Source organism: Podarcis raffonei, chromosome 1 (genome assembly GCF_027172205.1).
Source record: "Podarcis raffonei isolate rPodRaf1 chromosome 1, rPodRaf1.pri, whole genome shotgun sequence".
In the NCBI taxonomy this organism is placed as follows: Eukaryota; Metazoa; Chordata; class Lepidosauria; order Squamata; family Lacertidae; genus Podarcis; species Podarcis raffonei.
The window spans coordinates 112,792,407-112,812,894 of record NC_070602.1 but is presented as its reverse complement, the minus strand read 5'-3'; the positions used below and the strand labels follow the sequence as shown (position 1 = coordinate 112,812,894).

Below are 20,488 nucleotides of genomic sequence, written 5' to 3'. Positions count from 1 at the left end.
GCGATGACTGTTAATGTGTGCATGCGACAAAAATGTGAGAGACTGGGTGCACAAGCACAACCCATTCCATGTTTCCATGGCTATTGGGCAGCCCCCAACTTTTTGTTTGGCCTCTATGTGACGTTAACATATGAGAGTTCTGGAGGTGAAATAGTTAAACAAGTTACCCAATCAGAACCCAGGGGGGTGGAGTCAGAGGGACTATAATACCAGCTCTGGGAGGGGCAGAAAGGAGGAGTTCATTGGGAGTTGGGTGGTTGGAGTGGGAGTGAATTGGGATAGAGTCTGTGGGTATTGTCTATTGAGTCTATTGATCCCTGTGCGAAATAAGCTGAGTCAGGAACAGTTAGGAACTAGGAAGACAAGTAAATATGAGAGGTGGTTTAGTGAGTGAGAGCAGGTAACGGAAGATATAGGTCTGAATAGGCACCCCATGATTGTAATGGACCGATACTGTCTTTGAAACCACACGCTTGTTAAACTGCAATAAATAAACAGAAGTTTATGTTCCAATTTAACCCTGACCGGACTCAGTATTGTACCAGGTAGGACCTGAGTGGTGCCAGTGAGAAATAAAGTGGTGGCACAGGGATCAATAGACGGTGAAACGTCCAAGGACCCTGTGTGACTGCCACACTCTTGCAGTCAGTGCCTAAAAACATTACCCTCTCTTTTATGCATTCCAATGCTCATTAGGAAAGAACCAAACTCTTTCCTGTAACTATTCCCTGCCAAAATGATCCATCCTGATGTCAGCTTGAGAGACAGCAGATTATTCCTCGTTTCAGATGCCCATGATCTAGCACTCAAGAGTATAATTTGGTTCTCAGGTAACCAGAGATGTCAACTTGACTAAAATATTGGTGAGGGAGGCAGCCCTGCCTTGCGAAACCGATCACACGATCTGGTTCACGCACAGTATTTGAATGGCAATGCCCATCAACTGGGGGGAGGGGCTGGCCCCAAAAAAATATTTAACGGGGGAGGCTCATGAAGGAATACCAGCCCCTTCTATCAAGGGTGCCAACTTGAATAAAATATTGAGAGGCGGCAGGTAAGCCCTGTCCCACATAATCGATCACATGATGCGGTGTACACACCCAATTTGAATGGCAATGCCAATCAACTTTCTGCGGTGGGGCTCAAATATGTTATTTGGGGGGTGGGCAAAGGGACACCAGCCCCTAGGAGTTGGCTCCTATGCAAGTACCCTTCGGTTGCACGTCAGTCCCAAAGTTAATAAAAGTTTTCTTTCGCTAAGAGAGGCAGGCTACCCTCTGACGTCACGCCCTCCCTGCCCACCTGTGTCTTTGAGTGACACAGCGGAGAGGGGGCGGGATGGAGGCGGCGGAATGTGAGGGCAGGAAAGGAACTGAGGCTGCGCTGCACGCGCTGCCGAAGCGGGTTCGAGACCCGTTGTGAACTCAGCAGCCCTTCCTGCTATGCTCGGGCTGTAGCTCCGCTTACGCGGCGGTAAACCCCGCCGAATTCAGCAGAGGAAGCTCTGCACGGAGCAGAAGAAAAATCCAAGCAGCGTTTGCTGTTGTTCCTCACACTGGCTCGCTCTCACCTACGGGCCTCTCGGGCTGGATGGGGCTCCAGCTGAGCCTCCGCGCGCTGAGCACCACGTCGCAGCTCCTCTTGCCGACGCCGAAAATCCCCCTCAGGAGGGGCTGCTCGTCTTCGTCCCCCGCCTCCGCCTCCCGCACCGGGGGCGCCCCCTTTGCTCCCTCCTCCTCCGTCGAGGAAGAGGAGCGGGAGGAGGGAGCGCCGTCGTTTCCCTTCCACCCAGCGCCCGCTGCTGCTGCTGCCGCCACCCCGAAAGGGTCCTCCGGGCTCTCGGCGGCCCAGGCTACCCTCCTCCCGGGGCGGTGCATGGCAGGCAGGCAGGCAGGCTCCTCCAGCTAGGAAGGAGAAAGGGGACAGGAAAGGCGCCTCAGCGCGTCGCCGCCGCTACCAAGGCAGCGAGCCGCTCTCCTCCCCCTTGTCCCGGGTCCAGCTGGAGGAGGGAGGGGGAGGGGGAGCGCGCGCGCGCATTCGGCTTTGAGCTTAGGCGCGCGACCTCTGCCATCTCCGCGCCTCCCTCGCGACCAACTTTTCAGCCCGTTTCCCGCCCCGCCCTGGTCACGGGGTTGGCCTCAAGGAGGAGGGAAACTTTTTCTGAAATGCGGGAAAAGAGCCCCGAGACTGAGAGGGATGGTTCTTTTGAATTCCTCCGCACGGAAAAGCGCGGCTCAGTTGCCTCAGAGGGAAAGGGGTGGGGAGAACACCGGTGTTATCCAATCACCAAACTGCCTGTTGGTTTACTTCACGCAGCGGTTCTCAACCTGTGGGTCCCCAGATGTTGTTGGACTACAACTCCCATCATCCCTGAGCTCTGGCCTCGCTAGCTAGGGGTGATGGGAGTTGTAGTTCAACAACATCTGGGGACCCACAGGTTGAGAAAGGCTGCTTCAGAGCTTCCCAAACTTGGGTCTCCAGCTGTTTTTGGACTACAGTTCCCATCATCCTTTGACTGCTGGTCCTGTTAGCTAGGGGATGATAGGAGTTGTAGTCCAAAAAAGTTGGGGAAACATTGGTATAATGGATTAATTTATAAACTGCTTGCTCAAAAGAATAAAAGTGACACCCTTCCCCAACCTTTTCTGCCAATGCATCCTCTTCGTTTCCCTGCAGAAGTTATTGGAGAGAGTCTTCTATTCATTAACTTGTTTGGGAGTAAGATGACACCCACACCCAGAAATGTTCGCAGAGAATCTCTACAACCACAATTACAAAAGTCTTATGTTCCCAGAGAAAGTGAAGTCTTTGGGGGAAAGGCTTTTGAATTGAGGACAGCTGCGCAGAAGCAACAGCCAAATATTGGCCCCTGGGATATATGGCACCAATAAAGGAATGTAAGGGAATATAGGCCAAGTTGAGCACTGGAGTGGCAGTGTCCATCAACAGTTACTAAACTGGGGCACATGATTGTTTAGAAATGCTTTCTTGAAACCTAAAATCTTTGCACTGTTACCTGGTCTGAGTCACCATGGTTAGAGTACGCAAGCCGATTGTTACGTTTCCTTAAAGAGGTCAGTATGTAGCTCATTTTAGGAAGTTATTCCTACTCTCTCACAAATGCAACAAACCTAAAAGATGGACCTATTCCTGCCTCTTTCCCCCTCAGAAGGATTAAATATGACATTTATGTACACACTCTGTTTCTGAAAAGAAAAGAAAAATAGTGGGAGGTTTGCTACTCACATTAATGAATTCCTGGTTTTGCTGCAATATTCACACCAAAAAGCCACTTCTCAGTGCATGTTTTCTATCCATTCAGTGAATGCAACATTAGCACAGTATGAAAATTGCTAACCTGAATTTTATAAATATGTTCAGTGCTTTTTCTGGGGGGGGGGGTGCAGGGGGATGCATAAATCTAAACATCTTGTGAATCTAGGTTTGGCCTCATTGAGGGGCAGTATTTCAATATGAGTAGGAAAATAAGAGTACCCCTAAACATTTTTATTTTTTTTAAAAAGCACTGGATATGTTCATCTCCAATTTGATTGCTTGAGCATAGGGCAATAAATTCTCCTCCTCCTCCTATATTGTTGTTGTTCTTGTTGTTCTTGTTGTTGTTGCGTTATGATCCTAAGTCCAAGGAGACTGGGGTAGCAACCTTGGTGATGTGAATTTTCCTATTTGTTTATTGATGCAGATAGCCAGGCAGTTTATAGAGAGCCAGGCTGGTTGAGCGCAGGGTTGGTGCAGCCTTTACTAACCCAACACCTTTGGGCAACAAAACATCTGTTGTGATCCAAAGCATTGAGGGGGTCAGGGTGGTCAAGGCTGGTGTTATAGATAAGGCCTGTGCAGAACCTCAGGCCTGGGAACCAAATATGACTCTCCCAGCCTCACAGTCAGGTCCTGAAAAAAGTTCCCAAGCCACAAACTTCACTGGCCCTGCTTCACATTCTTGGTTGTATCGGGTGTTAGGGGAGGGGTAGTACTCTGATGGGGGACATGTCATGCTCCTTCTAGGGTGGCTTGTCCACCTTTGCTCCCCATCCTGCACTCAACTCTCACCTGTGACCAGGTAAATTAAGAATTGGGGGACAGGTAAGCCCAATTCCTGCCCCCAAGATGCAGCCCCTACATACCATTTGAATAGCAATGCCCATTAACTGGTGGGTGAGGTGGGGATTCCACTTTGTAGGATGGTTTTCCCAGAATGATGTTGCAGGCTACATATCACAGGTATTCATTTATGCTTTCCATCTTAAATATCACTCAGTCTGTGACGCAAGGTACCCAGAATCTGAAAATTAAATGCAGCAATTCAATGCCTTGCTCACCCTGCCAACAATTTAATAGTATAAGTGAATGCATTAAGAGTGATGTCAGGCTTAATTTGGATTACCTTACTTGTGACAGCTTGTTAAGTACATATTTCAATGTATGTATGTATTTTTAATTAGGGGAAAACACATATGCGTTTAAACAACAGCTCGGTTGCAAACCAAATTTCCAACCCACCACTCTAATATGTATTAATATATTTTATGTTGTGGGAGAACCAGTCATAGTAGCGGTCTTCCAACTTTCTTTTGGGCATGGTAAATTCCAGTCACTTGGGGCACAATCTAGTTTGGTAGAATATAAAGAGCTGCGCCTTTCTTTTTCTTTCTTTTTTAAAGTGCTTTTGTAGAACTAAACATGTCCTCCTTTTTGCAATATACTGGAACAGTGCTAGGATTATGTTCAGGGTCAGAGAACATGTAGCCCTCCAAACACAGTTGAACGTCAACTCCCATATCAGGACCCTTCAGCATGGTCAATTGTTAGGGATTGTGGGAATTAGAATAATAGAATTGTATAGAGCTGGAAGGGACCCAAAGAGTCATGTAGACTTTCAACAACTGGCAGGACACAGTTAACAACCCACCCACTACCCCACTCTTGATAATTGATGATTATTAAGTAATAACTTTTGTTAAACAAGTTTCTAAGGACTGGAACAGATTTTATTCTGTTTGTTTGTTTGTTTGTTTGTTTGTTTGTTTGTTTGTTTAAGCCACCTCTCAATGGCTGATATTTCCCACACACACACACACACACACACACCTGTGTACAATGAGGTTAACTTGAGTGGACAGGAGTTTGAGATGAAAGGTGCTTTAGCGCGGACTACCTTGCATCACTCCCCAAAAACACTTTAGGAAAATGGAAGAGGCTTGTGGCAGCTGTAGTGAGGAAATGCCTTCTACACAAACTTGAGACAAAACAACAGTAGCAACTCTGTAAGGCTGGATTTGTAAATTAAGAGATTTACTCCCAGCCACCACTTTCCCCCAATTGACAAATCAATTTACTGGCATTCTTCTTCCTAGTATTGCTGGTATCAGAGCTGTGCACCACTGCCAACTTCTATCAGTGTCATTAATAGTAATACCTGGAAACACAATTCTTATCAGCTTGCCTTTGCTAGCTAATAAAAAATATATATTCCAGTACAAAATTCTTCATGAGAAAAATTACCAGCTTGGATTTTCAAAAAATGCCCAGGTAACGTGTAAAGTTAATCATCTGCCCACCCAAATATTTCACCACCATCCAAGTGAGCTTGTTTGTTCTTTTAATTATTATTTATTTTGAAGTACTACAGCATCAAACATTTGTCATACCACAGTCAATTGCATTGGCTGGAGGAGGTGAAAATGATTATTAGCTGTGAAGAGGGGGAAATAATTGAAAAGCTTTCTTGTGGCTCGCAAATGCCTTCCAAATATTCATTAAACATTTAAGCGACTAAATTTGCAGAATATGTTCCTGACATTGGCACTGGTTCTGCAGTTTTCTCTCATCAGATGGAAGTACTGTGTGTTATGTGGAGTGCATTCATGCATAAACAATATCATTTTCATAAATTAAAACCTCCCCTGCAGAAGGAACATCTGTGCCTGCCTTTGAATAAAAGATGGTGGCATCTGAGTTGCCCCTTGACTGACTGGAAGAATCCTTCTATTTGGAATGAAAGCACTTAACCAAAAGGAACAAAACACGGAGCAGATTTCTCTCTCTCTTTTTTAGACCTTGTGACACCACTGTTCCACCTTCAGAACTAACTCTCCAGAACAAGTCAACGAAGTGAACAAATCTTTATATATGCTGCAATTAAAAAATAAATAAAATACTGGAAGCCAATCATCTTGCAACTGTCTTGGTCTAACTGACTGACATTTATGTGGGGCTTTTTTTGTATTTTAAACATAAGGGTCATGTTTGCCTACAGTAGCCAAATCTCACTCATTTGATTTGGAATAATTTTCATGGTGCGTTTTTGTGATGGTACTCACCAGCACAGACTACCACCAGTTCTTCTTTGCTGCGTTTTTGGCTGACATGCACAGCACTTTTATCAAGAAACGACACCGTCACCTCATTTTTTACCAGAAAACCCTCTAAAACCCACAGAATTTTCATACAATCATGATTAAGTCCCGAAGCTCTTATACACAATGCTTGTAACTACTTTCTTCTTGTTGGCCTTATTAGATCACATATTGTTCAGCCTGTGTGCAAGAACCATGAAAGATAAGAAAAATGAAAATGTAAAACCACATGTGTCACTCTTTAAAAAAAATAAAATAACATAAATGGGCATAGTAAACTGAGATCATGGCCTTGTCTCAAGAAGGAAAGCTATGCAGTAAACACAGCTTAGTATGGGGAATATGGCAGCTGAATATTTAGAGGGTGGTGCCAAAACATTATTCTCCAGGCACCTTGTTCTAATCCATTACTTCTCCATAAAGGATGCATGCCCTGCATCCTGGAATAAGCAAATTGCTTTCTTACCGCTTCAGAGCCAAGATGAGTCTCTGGCATGCAACAGCAGAGAAAACACTCCAAGCTCAGATGCTGTGAGAGGAACCATTAAGTTGCCATTCTAGGATTTTGCTCCATCAAAGAGAAGCCAGGTTGTCAAATACATGCTTGTGTGTGTCAATCAATCAGTAGATTACCAGTGACCAATTATACTCAGGGTTTGTTTTCATTTTAAAAAGAAGAAACAAATTTCAGCATCATCCATTTGGAATATTGAGAAGAATGGAGTTTTGAAAAATGACAGTTGTGGCTGAGGATGTTCAGAGATACACGTTCTCATTACCTCAAAGTTCTTAAAGGTTTTGTTGATATGTGAACATTCTAACAGTTCCAGAGCATGTTCTGCAGGTACATGATACAACCACTTTGCTAGGCTAAACAGGTCTGCATTTGATCAGTCCCAAAATGGGAGACTATCTGGGATTTTTATGCATGCTTTCTTGAGCTCCATGGATGAAAGTTAGGGTATAAATGTAAATAATGTTTGCAATCATACATCCACAGTCTTGCCTCAAGGCAATTGCCTCCTGCCCATCTGCTCTTCCAGACAACAAACCAGAGCTGGGCAGAAAGTAGGCTGGGATCTACGGATAGATCTGTAAGGATCTGTAAGGATCTAAGCAAGGATTCTGACTCCCAGTTGTTTAACAACAGGAGCACCAAATGTTCCCCTTTCTAAATTAAGGCTGCTGAGGTTAAGAAATCTGGAAGCAGTAGGAAGCCACCACTGTGTTAATTCAACTGCCAGGCAACCCAGGGAGGAAACAAGAGACAGTATGAAGACTGCGTACACCCTTTCCTGAATGCAGATCTCCTTTCATAGTAACTAGGCACAAAGGAGAGGCAGCTAAGAACTGCTTCTCTGTTTCCAGAACTACTAGAAAGGGTTTCAGCTAAGTAAGTTGCTACCTACAAAGCAAGCAGGAAACAAAGGTAGTCCTGCTACCAGTAAATTGTTCTGCCCTTCCCATCAAACAATAAAAAGAACCAGCATATGCATTTGAAAAGGCAGGTGTAATATACCCTGCCCACTATCCTCATGGTTGTGCATTGAAAAAAACTTTACAAAAGATAACAATTGAGCACCAAGAAAAACAGAAATCTGAGAAGGATAAGATGAATTTTACGTTGTATTTTTGCATCCTTCCATTCTGTTTGCTTGCCCACTGAGCGGTGTTGTGTTCATGTCCGTCTTGCAGGCTTCCCATGGGCATCTGGTTGACCAGTGGGAGAACAGGATGCTAGGCTAGAGGGGTCATTGGCCGGGATCTTCTTGTGCTCTTATGATCACTGTAAAGCAGCAGCTCCTCCTCTGGCTTTGTGGTTTTCACCAGGCATTTCTCAAACACTTTCATTAGGCATGGGGAGGACTGGCCATGACCTTGACTAGCAATTACAAAAGGAACAAACTCCAGGAAACTTTCTGGGTCCCACCCCAAAAAAAACCACAATACCACCAAAAACCCTGACACTTCCTCTGTCCCTGCGCATCATCTGGAGAACAAAGGACTACTGGGTTGAATGTTTTTACCTAGCACACCACCTACAATTAATTCCCACCTTTGTTTATATAAAATCTACTTTTCCCCTGCTTTCCACCTACCAAGCAAGCTGTGTGTTTCTTCTAAGGACAGACATGTAACAGCTGCTTTTTTTGTATTTTTAGAGGTGGGAAACTAGCCATTGTAAGTTTCTCCTTCCCAGGATGCATTGGTGCAACCTGAAACCTGTAGAGCATCTTACAGAACCTCATTTGCATGTCTGCTCCTTCTACCTGCATTCCATCTTCAGCCTCTTTCCCAAAACAGACTCTTGACTTCACCACCAAACATTTTCCCCCTCCCTTCTCATTGCTTTGTTTGCCACCTGACCTGATTAAGAGTTCTGGAGAACATGAAATCAAAATGTTGTTGCACAGCTTGGTCATTTTAGTTGGCCCACTAAAGTATTGCCCTCATGTGGATGTTGAGATTCATCTTATGGGCTCACATGGTGACCTTTATTTTATTTTTGTGGGGGTTGAACACATGCAATGTTTGTGTGTTTTTTATTTTGCATTGCTGCAAACACAGAAGTATTACTGCCCCCCCCAAAAAAACCCAACACAAATAAACCACCCTTGCAATTAAGTGGTAGAATTTTTTTTCTTTAAAAATGAAAAAGAATGCTGAGATTCTCAGGGAAGCATAATAGCCCATTCTGCACTTTCTCTGTGTATGGCATAATGAAATGCAAACAGTCCTGAGGAACATTGTGTCTCAGGGAAGAATTCAACAACATGCTAAGGTGATGTTACACGAGGAAAAGCATTTCAGCTTGCTAGGTGGAATGAGTCCTTGCCTCCTCTTCCAGCTCACTGTTCTTGAGGTTCTCCCAACCTTCTCAAGACAATTTTGGGGGCATGTGGGTTGGTGAGAGTGGGGAAGCCCCATTGCAGAAGGAGGAGGCTCTTGTACAGCACTTTTGCTGATAGGGCTCAATAGTTCAATCCTTCCCTCAGTATTTTAGTGCTACGGTGTAGCCATAATGAACCTCATAATATATATTCACACCAAACAGTAGGGTTACCAGTTCATCACAATGGAACAGGCTCATGGATGCTGATTTACGCATGCATCCCTGTATATGCAAACTAGTTTTGTTCCTACTTTTGTCACACACATCCATAACAGTGTTACTCCAGCTCATGATGTCTGCTCTTGATTGTACATGGTGCATTAGGGAGACAACATGAAATAGGTGTGGGAAACCTGCGGCATACCAGATGTTGCTGGACTCCAACTCCTGAGAGTCCCAGTCAGCATGTTCAATGGTCAGGGATCATTAGAACTGTAGTCCAACAACTTTGGGAGGGCCACAAATTCTCCATCCGTCATGTAAGATATTTGTGCAAGCCTGCCAGCAATCTGGAAGCCTAGTGATCATGAATTAACAACTGTTAGCAAAGGGCAGCTGGGTTTCAGTAGGACTTATGTGTACCAAACTTTCCCTGCATTGGAGCCTTTAAGTGGGCTTGTTAACAACATAAACTTGAAAAGGGGTCCTGATTCACCAGCAACTTGGCAGCAGCAATTAATGGTAGGAGCAAAATAGCAGACTGGGTACTGAAAAACTGGGTTGGCCTAAACACATAAATACCAGCTTCAGGCAGAAACATGATTTGTTCTGGGGAGACCAACCATGACTGAATTCAGATGCTGTTATATATCTAAGGCAGTCACCAAAGACTACAAAATAAATCCCTGGAATTCTGGGGTCTCTATGCTACCTCCTGCTTGGGGAAATAGAAACCATTTCCTCTATGCCTTTCCATGAGCAGTTGGTGGGTTCCCATCATCACTATCCTTGCTTGCCTCAGGGCCCCAAATCTTAGTTATGGTGCTGTCAATGCCAGTAGATACTCTAGGTCAGGGGTAGGAGCAAGATTAAAATTTCAGATGGTACTGCAGATGTGAGGCAAGATGTCCTAGAAAGGTCTGGGGTCTGACCTTGGAAGCATTCAAAATATAATTGCAAATAGCAAAGTATGTTTGCATTGCTTACGTCTTTAGATGTCATGATGACTGGAAACAGATGTGTTCCTGGTAGAAGAGTTACATGTGTGAAACCCAAGCGTACGGAAGTGTCCTCCCCACTCTAAAGGAACACATATCCATATTGATCAGATTTGAATGAGGGCAGGAAGGAGCGGAGGAAACAAGAGCTACCTATGACGCCTGGTAAGATTTGTGTGTAGGATATGGCACTCCTGAATTTTGACCACAGATGGTCTGGACACAAAGTGAGGGCGACTGCCACCCTCCATCCAACCCAAACAATCGCTTAGGATACATGACTTGCTTCAGAGAAGTCAAACCACCACTTATTTCAGTTCACTTTCAGATGCAGTAACACACCCAAGGCTTAAAAGTCCCAGAACCTGTCTGAGTGCCACACATTCAGTGCTCTGCAGAGCTTTCCCCCTCTCCACCGAATAACTATTGCCAGCTCCCCTTCTCCATCTTTGGGGGGCTACAAAGCGCTTACAGGTCAGAGGTCGTGGCTTCCTGTTTGGTCCAGAGCAGCAGCAGAATCTCTACAAATTGATCACTGGACGCTGCGCAGTTGGCTTTACTGGCCGAATCTTGCCGTCTCTCCCTGTGGGATTTCAGCACCGCAGAGCTGGACAGCTACGTAGGGCCTTGGCCCGGTGAGCGGTTGCTGCTGGGAGCGCTTGAATGCGAGCTCGCCTTGACTTCCAGATCAGATTTCCGAGGGAACCTTGCTCGCTAGCTGTGCGTTCCTGCCACCTCCCACCCGTTGTCAGGGGTTGCTATTCGACTGCACCTTGGTTTGTTTGTTTGTTTTCTTAAACTTCCGTTTATTGTACAAATTAGTAAAGGTTGCACCTTTTTTTTAAGGAACTATTACAATAATCCCATAGGAATTGCTCACACTAAGAAGGGGGAAGGGAGAGGGGAATCATATTTAAGGAGAAATGCAACATTTGACGGACGTCTCCTTACTATCTCGTTCCAAAGGTGTGCTTACTAAATTCCCAAATGTGCATTACATAGTCATATACAGGATTACGAACAAAATTACAGTACAGATTGAGTTCGGTTGAACCAGCGTTACATTTCAGACAGCACTTATTGCGGATTGCATTGTACATGCATAATAACTATATTGTTCTAATTACGAAGTCAAATGGTTCGAATGGGTTTGAAACTACTGACTACAATCCACCAGCATATTATATAACAACCCCAACCATAGTGAACCTGATTGGCTTTTCGACTCCTGGACGGAAATATGACAAACCACCGATTCATGTGACTATGTATATATTTAAAAATATATATATCATGCATTTATCATTGCCTGGAAACATTAAGTGTTTTCAAGTTATCTCTGTTCTCTTCAAAATCACGTGAGGAGAAAGGATGGGGACGCCAAAGATTAAAAAGAAACAGTGCAAATTGAATGTGATAGTCAAGCAGCTTTTGATTCGGGGAAAAAAGGGAAGAACTTGGCATTTCCTTATGAAAACATGAATGTCTGGCGGGTGGGAGGGTGTCTCTATCCGCACATAAGGTTTTGCAAACCTTCCTTTGGATTGATATGTTCCAATAGGAAATAAATATTTTCCTACTTCCATTTTTTTTTTTTAATCCAAAAACCCTGTAGGAATCTGGTTCTTACCGGAAGGAAACGAAATTTTAATGGGAAAGACTTTGCTGGCGCTGTGCATTTGTGTGTGTGAAGAACGTGAAAGGAAAATGAACGGGGCGGGGAGGTGCTAAGGCAACAGAACATCTCCCCCTCCCCACACACCTCTTCTAAGCACTTTTCTGCTGGTTTAAATTACTTAAATTATTTCGTATAAATTAGATATAATTCTACTTTGTTTCCAATACGTATAAAAATCGATGAAGCTGCATGGTTTAAAATAGTTTATCAAAAGTTATTAAAAATTCTGTACAAAACCACAACAAAATAATTCGGCATGGGAAAAGGTAGCAAGTAGGAAAAATGCTGGTTGAAAAATAGACTTTATATATACTTTTTTCGATTTTTTTTTAAACTGGCCCACGTCTAGTTTCAAAAACAAAAAAAAATTAATAAGAATTGCATAGATCCTAATTATTGCTTGTGATTTTTTTTTTGTCCCGATCAGATCAGTGGGGAGACTGGCTGACTTTCTTCTACACTAAATTGATAGTGCAGATTTACATTCGGGACCGTGCGGGGTGGGGAAGCTTAGCGGAGGGAGGTGGGATTTACAGAAGGGGGACCAGGAAAAATGTAGCCTCCCCATATATTTATATAGATGACTCTGGCGTTTGGAAGTTCCCCCCTTTGTCCCTTCCCGTCTTTTTGCACTTGGAGCCCTAGGGTGGGTGGGTGTCTGTGTTGTGGGGGTCCCCCTTCCGAAGCAAGGCAGCCCCTCGATGCCCCTTCGCTCCTCTGCCCCGACGCTTCTGGAAGGGCTCAGTCGTGAAAGATGGCATTGAGCTGGGCACTCATGACCCTCTCGTGGTGGGCATGGCTCTCGTAGGGCAGGAGGTTGTCGATGGGGATCTCGCAGCGAGAGGCAGAGCAGGAGAAGAGCGATCCGTGTCCCGGGGTCCCCGCCAGGCCGGCGGCGGCGGGGTAGTGCATGGTGAAGGCATAATTTTTCTCAAACTCTCCGGAATGTTCGTGTTTGAAAGAGAAGTTCCCGTTGACGCTGAGCGGTGGGCTGAGGGGCCCGTCGAAGGAAGGGCTGGCGCACTCGGCTAGCGCGCTCTCGAAGAAAGGCTCCAGCGCCGCGCCGTAGGAGTGCGGCGCTTTCACGTGGAACAGGTGGGAGCTGTCCATGGTGCCGTAAGGCGGGCTAGGCAGCCCTGGCGACTGGTAGGCGTAAGGGTGCACCGGGAAGGAAGCGCTGGGCGGTTGCATGTGCGGAGGCAGGTCCTGGCTCTGCTCGGGCAGGAAAGTCCTCGGGTTGAGCTGCAGGCAGCCGGCCACTAGGTTGGTGGTAGGCTGGGACAGGCCTTTGCAGAGCGTCTGCACGAAAGAGACCAGGTCGGGGCTCTTGCCCGAGCGCAGGATCTCCGAGAGGGCCCAGATGTAGTTCTTGGCCAGGCGCAGCGTCTCGATCTTGGACAGCTTCTGGGTCTTGGAATAGCAAGGCACCACCTTCCGCAAGTTGTCCAGAGCCGCGTTGAGGCCGTGCATGCGGTTCCGCTCGCGGGCGTTGGCCTTCATGCGCCGCAGCTTGAACCTCTCCAAGCGGGCCTTCGTCATCTTCTTTTTCTTGGGACCGCGCCTCTTGGGCTTCTGATCGTCGTCTTCTTCCTCCTCCTCCTCCTCCTCTTCTTCCTCCTCCTCTTCTTCGAGGTCGTCCTCTTCCTCCTCCTCTTCCTCCTCCTCGCCGTTCCTCAGCGAGTCCACCTCGGCTTCGGTGTGCATAGCTTCCAGGTCGCCTTCTTTCTTCTCCGCCTCGTGCTCCTCGTCCTGGGAGCTGAGGCAGTCGTCCGTCCAGCTGGGGGGACCCTGCGGCTGGGGCTCCCCCATCAGCCCGCTCTCGCTGTACGATTTGGTCATCCTGCAGGATCCTGCGCGCGGAAGAGATCACAAGAGAAAAGGCATTTAGCAGAGAGGACACTCCCAATAACTTCCTCCAAGCCCTTCCTCCGGGGCTACAATCCTAAATGCATTTGCCACGGAGTAAGCGCCACTGAAACCAGCGAGGTTTACTTCTGAGTAGAGATGCACAGGATTTTCTCCTTGTCAGCATTATTTAGGAAGCTCTATAATAGTTACAGGCATTCCGTTCACACCGATTACAATGTGATAATTGGCTTTGGTGAGTTTCACCACCCCACCCCCCACATTTCTATGCGACTTTCTGCAAATTGGGTTCTTAAAGAAGTTTCCTAGCAATTTGAAACTTACGGCGCAATCCTCACCCCGTCTACGGAGACGTCCTATTCAATTCAACCGAGTTTCCTCCGAGGCGAAAGAGTACTGTAGCTTTAGACTCTCTGACTCCTAAGCCTTCCCCAGTAAACAAACTTCGACCTTTCTCCGCGCGTCTCCGCCACAAAGAGATCGATCGTCTCAAATAGCATTATATAACGTGTTTATATTAGTGTTGGTGGTGGCTCTCTAAGGAGATTATAGATAGAATGAAATTTGACGGAGAGAATCGAAAAGAAGAAAATGTCTCTAAGGGGGGGGGGCGCGGGCGTGGGGGAGAGAACATCACGCAGCAGCAGAATCAGCGGCACAAATGGCCAACGATTATTCAGCCCGGGCAGGATTTATCCGTTGAGTTGGGTGCCCCTTTTCATTCTACCCACATTTCATTCTGCCACTTCATTCTCCCCTACAATAGCTGTGCAGACTTCCCAACTGTTCAGGGTCCAGCCAAAGTCTGCCGCCCAGACAGGGGATCAGGTGCAGCCACAGCCTCTCTAATAAACCACCCCTCCCCCGCCTCCCCCACCCCCCTTTCTGCCTGAGGATCCCCAACCTTGCGAGAGGAAGCGTTTGCTAATGAAGGGGATGGACCGATCCTGACCGTCTTAGGCAAGCGACGCTACCGAAGCCTCCGGAACTACAAGGCGATCCAAATGCAACAGTTGAGTGAAACCGTTTGCTTCTCCGTCACCAGCGCAGCCCCTCTCCCTCCAGCGGCAATGGGGAGCGAAACCTGACCCATCTGTTGTCCACTTTCCCTCTCCCCATATAGGAACTTCCCTCTCCCTTTTAGCAAGTAACCCGCCAGTTCCCAATCCTGACCTGTCAAAGGACAGGCGAGTCCTATCAACTGATTTGACACCCCATTTTTCTTCTCTCTTTCCACCGCCAAAAGAAAGAAAGAAAGAAATCCAGCGGCACCTGTTCTAGACTGCAGCCCACACTCCTTCCAATCTGTAAGGACAAGGTCTACTGGATTCGATTTGGCTCTGATCCCCGCCCACCCCCCCAAAAAACCAGTGCCATGCTCAACAAGGCATTACTACGGATTCCTCGGATCATTTATACCGTATTTTTTGTGTCGCTGCGCCTCACACAGCTTGACGCAGCAGCAGAAACGCAGATGGGGGGAACTGAAGGATGTCATACAACGCGCGCTTTCTAGCGAGTAGGTCGAGAGCGTTGGATCGGCGGGTCTTTACTTCATGGGTTTTGCCAGGATTTATGTTGGGGGAGGAGCAGGCTTTATGCTGTGGGGGGGGGGGAGAACCTCAGCTAGTTAAGTATTTTGTATTGATTTACTTGATTTAGGGGGACAGCTACCCCACCTTGCCCCTCCCTTGGCTATGCCCATGCTTTACTCCCGAGTAAGATCGTACTGGACCCAAGCGTGTGGCGAAAAGAGTTCGCCAACAAGAAAGGTCATTAAAAAAATATTTTTAAAAAATAAAAATGTAGTGAAAAGAGCCAATCCAATGGTTCACCCTTATTTCGTTCACATAGAGGAAATAATAGCCTTCTGGGGAAATAAAGCTAGTCGTGCGATGGGTTGGGGTGCTTTTCCCCCCTTTTCTTTTTTAGGCATATCCTTCACCCAAGCCACGGATACTGTATAAAGAGGAGATGGGTGCTAAGGAGGGAATCAAAGATTTACCTTTCTCTTTTTCTTCTTCAGCGTGTCCTTTGCAGTGATGGTCTCATAACCCTGTTGCTCCTGGGAAGCTTTCCTTACAACGGAGGGACGTGCCACTTTTTATTGGATTTATGTGTGTTTTTTTCCTTGAGGCTGCATGCAGGAGACTCCGCTTATATATATAGCCGAGGCTCTTCTGCTGGGGGGGAGGAGGAGGAGGAGGGGCGGGCAGCGAAGGCACCCCCTGGGGATGGCCAGGCAGGAAGCCCCACCTCCTTCGCTCCTCCCCCCTCCCGCTATACCCCCCCTACCCACCCAGCGACTGCGTCAGCCTTCCCCCGGCACGCGCCATATGGTCACCCACGTCAAGCTCCGCGCGGGTCACGTGAGCTGCCCATTCGTATGCCGCCCGGCTCTCCCTGCCATCCCTTTGTGGCCCGAAAGAAAGTGGCCATCTGTCGCCAGCCAGAGACTCGGCGGACCTGTTTGTACCCGCAGGAGAGATTAACCCTTGCGCTGGCGCGCGAGGCTTGGGGATATTGAGAGGGAAAGGGTGTGTGTGTGGATTGTCCCCTTCTACTTTTGACTGAGGAACTAGGAGTAGCCTCCTTGAAAGAGAAAGAAAGAGCGTTTCGGGCTCTTTCTTTTGCCAGATCGCGGAGATCCTTTGCGCGCTGCGTTGTGTAAGCATCCAAGGTCTCCAGCCAGCACCGAACTCGCAGAACGATTTCACCTATGAGGAAGGCTCATTAGGGTACAACCAGCGCTCGTTTCCTCCTTGCATTGCGCTCAGTTCCCTGTTCAGGTTCCCTAGTTGCCGTCGCTTCTTTCGGTGCGGAGATGGAAACAGAAACGCGTTCTCGGATGCTTTTCCGGCGGGGGTCCGGGAGCAGCTTTGCTCCCCTCCGGAGGGAAAGCACCGAGCGCCAAGCAGCCTACTCCCAGGTCGTGCAGCTCACAGACGTGGGAAACACGCCATACATTGCGAAAGCTGCCCTGGTCTGTTACAGCAGCAACCATCCGCTTCCCGCCCAGCAATGACCCAAGAATCTGACCTGGAGCCAAAAGCTTTCCTGCTAGGCGACAGCCCACTCCCGTAGAGTCTCAAGAGATCTCCAGCCTAGGGGGAAAGCGATTATAGGTGGTTTTTATATATAAACTCTTTATAAAAGTGGTGGTGATGTGTGGGTTCATTCGCGCACCTTTGTTGGCCGAGGGTAGCAGAAGTGGTTAAGAAACGGTCGGATCCACCGTTTCTTCAGTCGTGGTCTGCAGATAATCGCACACAGTGGCGAACGAGTTATAAGATCCTTCCTGCCTTCTACTGAATCATTGGTTCGTCTAACTCAAGATTCCCTGCACGGCTCTCTCAGGTCGGGAGCCTTTCCTGGAGATGCTGAACCTGAGGAATGAACCTGAGGACCTTCTGCTTCCAAAGCAGACGATCAACTACCACTGAGCAACAGCGAAGCAGAGAATAAAGAAGGAACTTTTGTTTACTTCCCCGCTACCCTTCGGCTCCGAGCTTCCTGCAAAGAGGCCAGGGCTGTTCGCATCAGATTCCCAGCTGAGCTTCAGCACTAGGTCAGCGTCTTCAGCCCTTCGAACGGGCTGCTTCGGTGGGTTTGCAAATCGCATTTCTGGGAGGTGTGTGGTAGAGGCGCACCGTCCTTCCTCGCCTCACCTGGGAATCCAAAATGAATTAAAAATAATAGCAGATCCGCCCACCACACTCTATATTTTTAGTTTCTATGCTCACAAATCACTGGGAAAGTCCACTCTATAAACTGAGCTCTCTTTTCCTCTAGCCACAGACCAGAAGGGTTGCCCCACATGCATCCCCGCTGGGCTGTTTCGAAAACCCACAGTCTTTAGCTTGGAAGGGAAAAAAACCAACGAGCGCCAACAGATATTTGTTTTTCGACTTGTGATCAGCAAAGCATCACACAAGGACTGAAAGCAGAGTTCTTGTGCGCCTAGTGATATTTGCCGTTTCACAATGAGAACTTCTCGCTCTTGAGCTTGAGTTAGGGCTCTCTTTAGATCCAGATGGTTTTTCCATCACCAGATTTTTCTAGGCTTGTTTGTTTTTTCTTTTTAAAGGGGAAAAAAGTCTTTTCTAGATGACCCTTCGTTATGTCATTGATTCGCTCTCCTAAGGAGGTGGGTGGAGGTTCAGCCATCTAGGTTCCTCTTGCGTGGCCTGGAACAAACCACCTCCAGACCAACCTAGCTTGCAGGGTTCTTGCTAGAATCAATTAAAGCGCACAATGGTAGATGCCGACCAGGGCGTTTGGAAGCACAACCATCTAATACTGAAGGACGGGTCACCGATGCTTCGGGCAACGTGCTGACGCCTTCAAGGAGAAGGTCCTCTTCAGCTTTGGTCGCCTGCTTTGTGCATAAATCAGTATAAACAAGCCATCCCTCCCTCCCCGCCTTTAGTAAAGCACTCCATTTTCATATCCCGGAAAGGAGTTAGGCGATGCAGAGAAGAGGCTCCCGACGGAGCTGGGGAGGAAGAAGAGGGACAGGACTTACAACAGGGCAATTGAAAGCGGCCCTGTTTCTCAACAGACGGCGTCGTCATGCGATAGGAACGCGCTTCTAGACCCTTTAATGAACGTTCCTTTTCCAGGAACTTGCTTGGCAAGTGAGAAAATGGTTGCGCATGTGAGAGAGGGAGAGAGCAGGTTGCTTTAAAAAGTCTGCCAGGAGAGGCCAGTTGAGAAGAAATGGGAGAGATACTCGGTCATCGGAAGCGGGTCAGGCGCGACAGGAAGAAAGTCTGGGAAGTGGGAATTTCCTCTTACGGTTCATCCCTTGTGAATTTAGTACTTTCCTTCCTTCGTGGTTCTCCTATGCGCTCCATTCAGCCAAACCATCTGCAGCAGTGCTGGATATTACCCTCGTTGGAAGCAATTCGTCGACTTTGAACCCGAGTTCAGACAAGTGATACCTGGGCCAAATGGTAGGCCTTCGGGCCTGGATTCAGATCCCTGAGAAATTTAGCCTGGGGGATTTGGGCGTCGCTCTCCTTGGACCCCAATCTCTTTCTGCAGAAGGATAAGTAAGGCCGCTTAAGGGCTGAGGCAGCAGTCCTAAGTCCACTTACCTGGGAGTAAGCTCCATTGAATCCAATAGGGTTTACCACTGAGTAGACGTGGTTAGGAACGCATTGTTAATGGGGGGGGGGTGTTGTTGAGGGTGGGATTCCACAAGAACTGCAGGACAGTTCAAGCTATTAAAATGTGCCTTTGTCTGCCATCCCCTAGTGGGACTTCCTTTTGAGTAGGCACATATAGGATCCCACTGCTAAAGTCTGACTGTGGACTGGGTCTCACGCCTGCAGTTAGTTTCTTGTTTGTTTCTGTTGCCGCCACAACCCTCATCCGTCTACTAGAGGGCTTCTTAACTTTGCTCTCCAGCCCCTGAGTTCTCTCCATCTGCCCCCGTTTTTTTTTTTTTGAGGTTGTGTGTGGACAGTCTAAGCTCATACACGTTTACTCAGAAGTCATTCCCACTGAGTTCAATGGGGTTTACTTGTGAGTAGCTATGGCTGATCCCAGGGAAGAAACAAGCGTATTATTATTATTCCTATTTTGTTTTATTGACTTCCAAGCAACTACCAAAGAGGAATAAGAACTGGGGCTGCGAATATGGTACTTATTTATATGCCGCTGAATGCCAAAACAAAGCTTCAAAGCAGTTTATAAAGTTTAAAAAAAAAAACAACCAGTGATGCCACGTTAAAATATATTTTAAAAAATCCGTAATGGTAAAAATACACAGTAAAACAAAGCGATTATTTTTTACCAATACAGCAAAAACAAAACCAGGAGACTCGGGTACAGAGATAAAGAAATACTTCTGCGTGTGCGTGTCATCTAATCTATCTATCATCTATCTATCTATCTATCTATCATCTATCATCTATCTATCATCTATCTATGTATCACCTCAAAGCTTCCTTTATTTTTCTTTCCAGTTTCTTCCTTCCCTTGATTATTTTTCTATTCCTCATCGGCACCTCAGAGTCCCCCCCTCCACCCCCCTCTCTCTCTCTCACACACCTCTCACCGCTCCCCCTCTCCGACCCCCCCCCCCCGTTTGAGGGCTCCTCCTGTCTGCCAAGCGGCACGCGAGCCGCACGCGTTGTCAACAAAAGCCTCTTTCACGGCTCGCTGCCCCTTTGCAGCGTCCCAAATCTGCTCGCCCCTCTGCCGCCTGCTTGCAGCTCATCTGCCGGCTTTGGTTCCCGGCCCCATCCATATAGCAGCAGCAGCGGCGGCAAGAGGGTGGGGGAGGGAGGGAGGGAGGGAGGGGGGCGGAGAGGAAAACAAAACACGAAGGCCAGCGTTTAGGACGCCCACCGCTGAGGGTGCGGGTAGGGGCAGCAGGCAGGTCGAAAGAAGCGCGCGAGGAGGAGGACCGGCTTCTTTGCTTTTCTGTTCTCTGCTGCTAAGTCAATGTGATTTTCCCAAACAGATGACATTTTGAACCTCGCGCGCACGTGCCTGTTCTTACACACCT

General features: G+C 47.3%; 2 protein-coding genes across 5 annotated transcripts in view; both read right to left on the bottom strand.

The window, feature by feature from the left end:
* CERKL (ceramide kinase like) overlaps positions 1-2,108 on the bottom strand; it is a 287,050-nt gene extending 284,942 nt beyond the window's left edge. The window contains exon 1 of one of the 3 annotated variants that reach the window (XR_008332902.1): positions 1,571-2,108. Coding sequence is in view for 2 of the 3 variants with exons in the window: in XM_053409602.1 (XP_053265577.1) it covers positions 1,571-1,877 (307 nt within the window). In the remaining variant the exon portion in view is untranslated. The remainder of the gene's footprint in view (positions 1-1,570) is intronic. The other 2 variants (XM_053409602.1, XM_053409590.1) reach the window with 2 other exon arrangements.
* Positions 2,109-11,204: 9,096 nt separating this feature from the next.
* NEUROD1 (neuronal differentiation 1) lies at positions 11,205-16,137 on the bottom strand. Of its 2 annotated transcripts, none has more exons than XM_053409557.1 (2): positions 15,977-16,137; positions 11,205-13,955 (listed from the first exon to the last, which is right to left on the bottom strand). In XM_053409557.1, exon 2 carries the CDS (start codon positions 13,942-13,944, stop codon positions 12,847-12,849), a length of 1,098 nt encoding a protein of 365 aa, XP_053265532.1. In that variant the 5' UTR covers positions 13,945-13,955; positions 15,977-16,137; the 3' UTR covers positions 11,205-12,846. The 2 variants fall into 2 exon arrangements, with proteins under 2 accessions (XP_053265532.1, XP_053265538.1); XM_053409563.1 differs by lacking the exon at positions 15,977-16,137 and adding an exon at positions 14,310-14,556.
* Between the last annotated feature and the right edge of the window lie 4,351 nt (positions 16,138-20,488).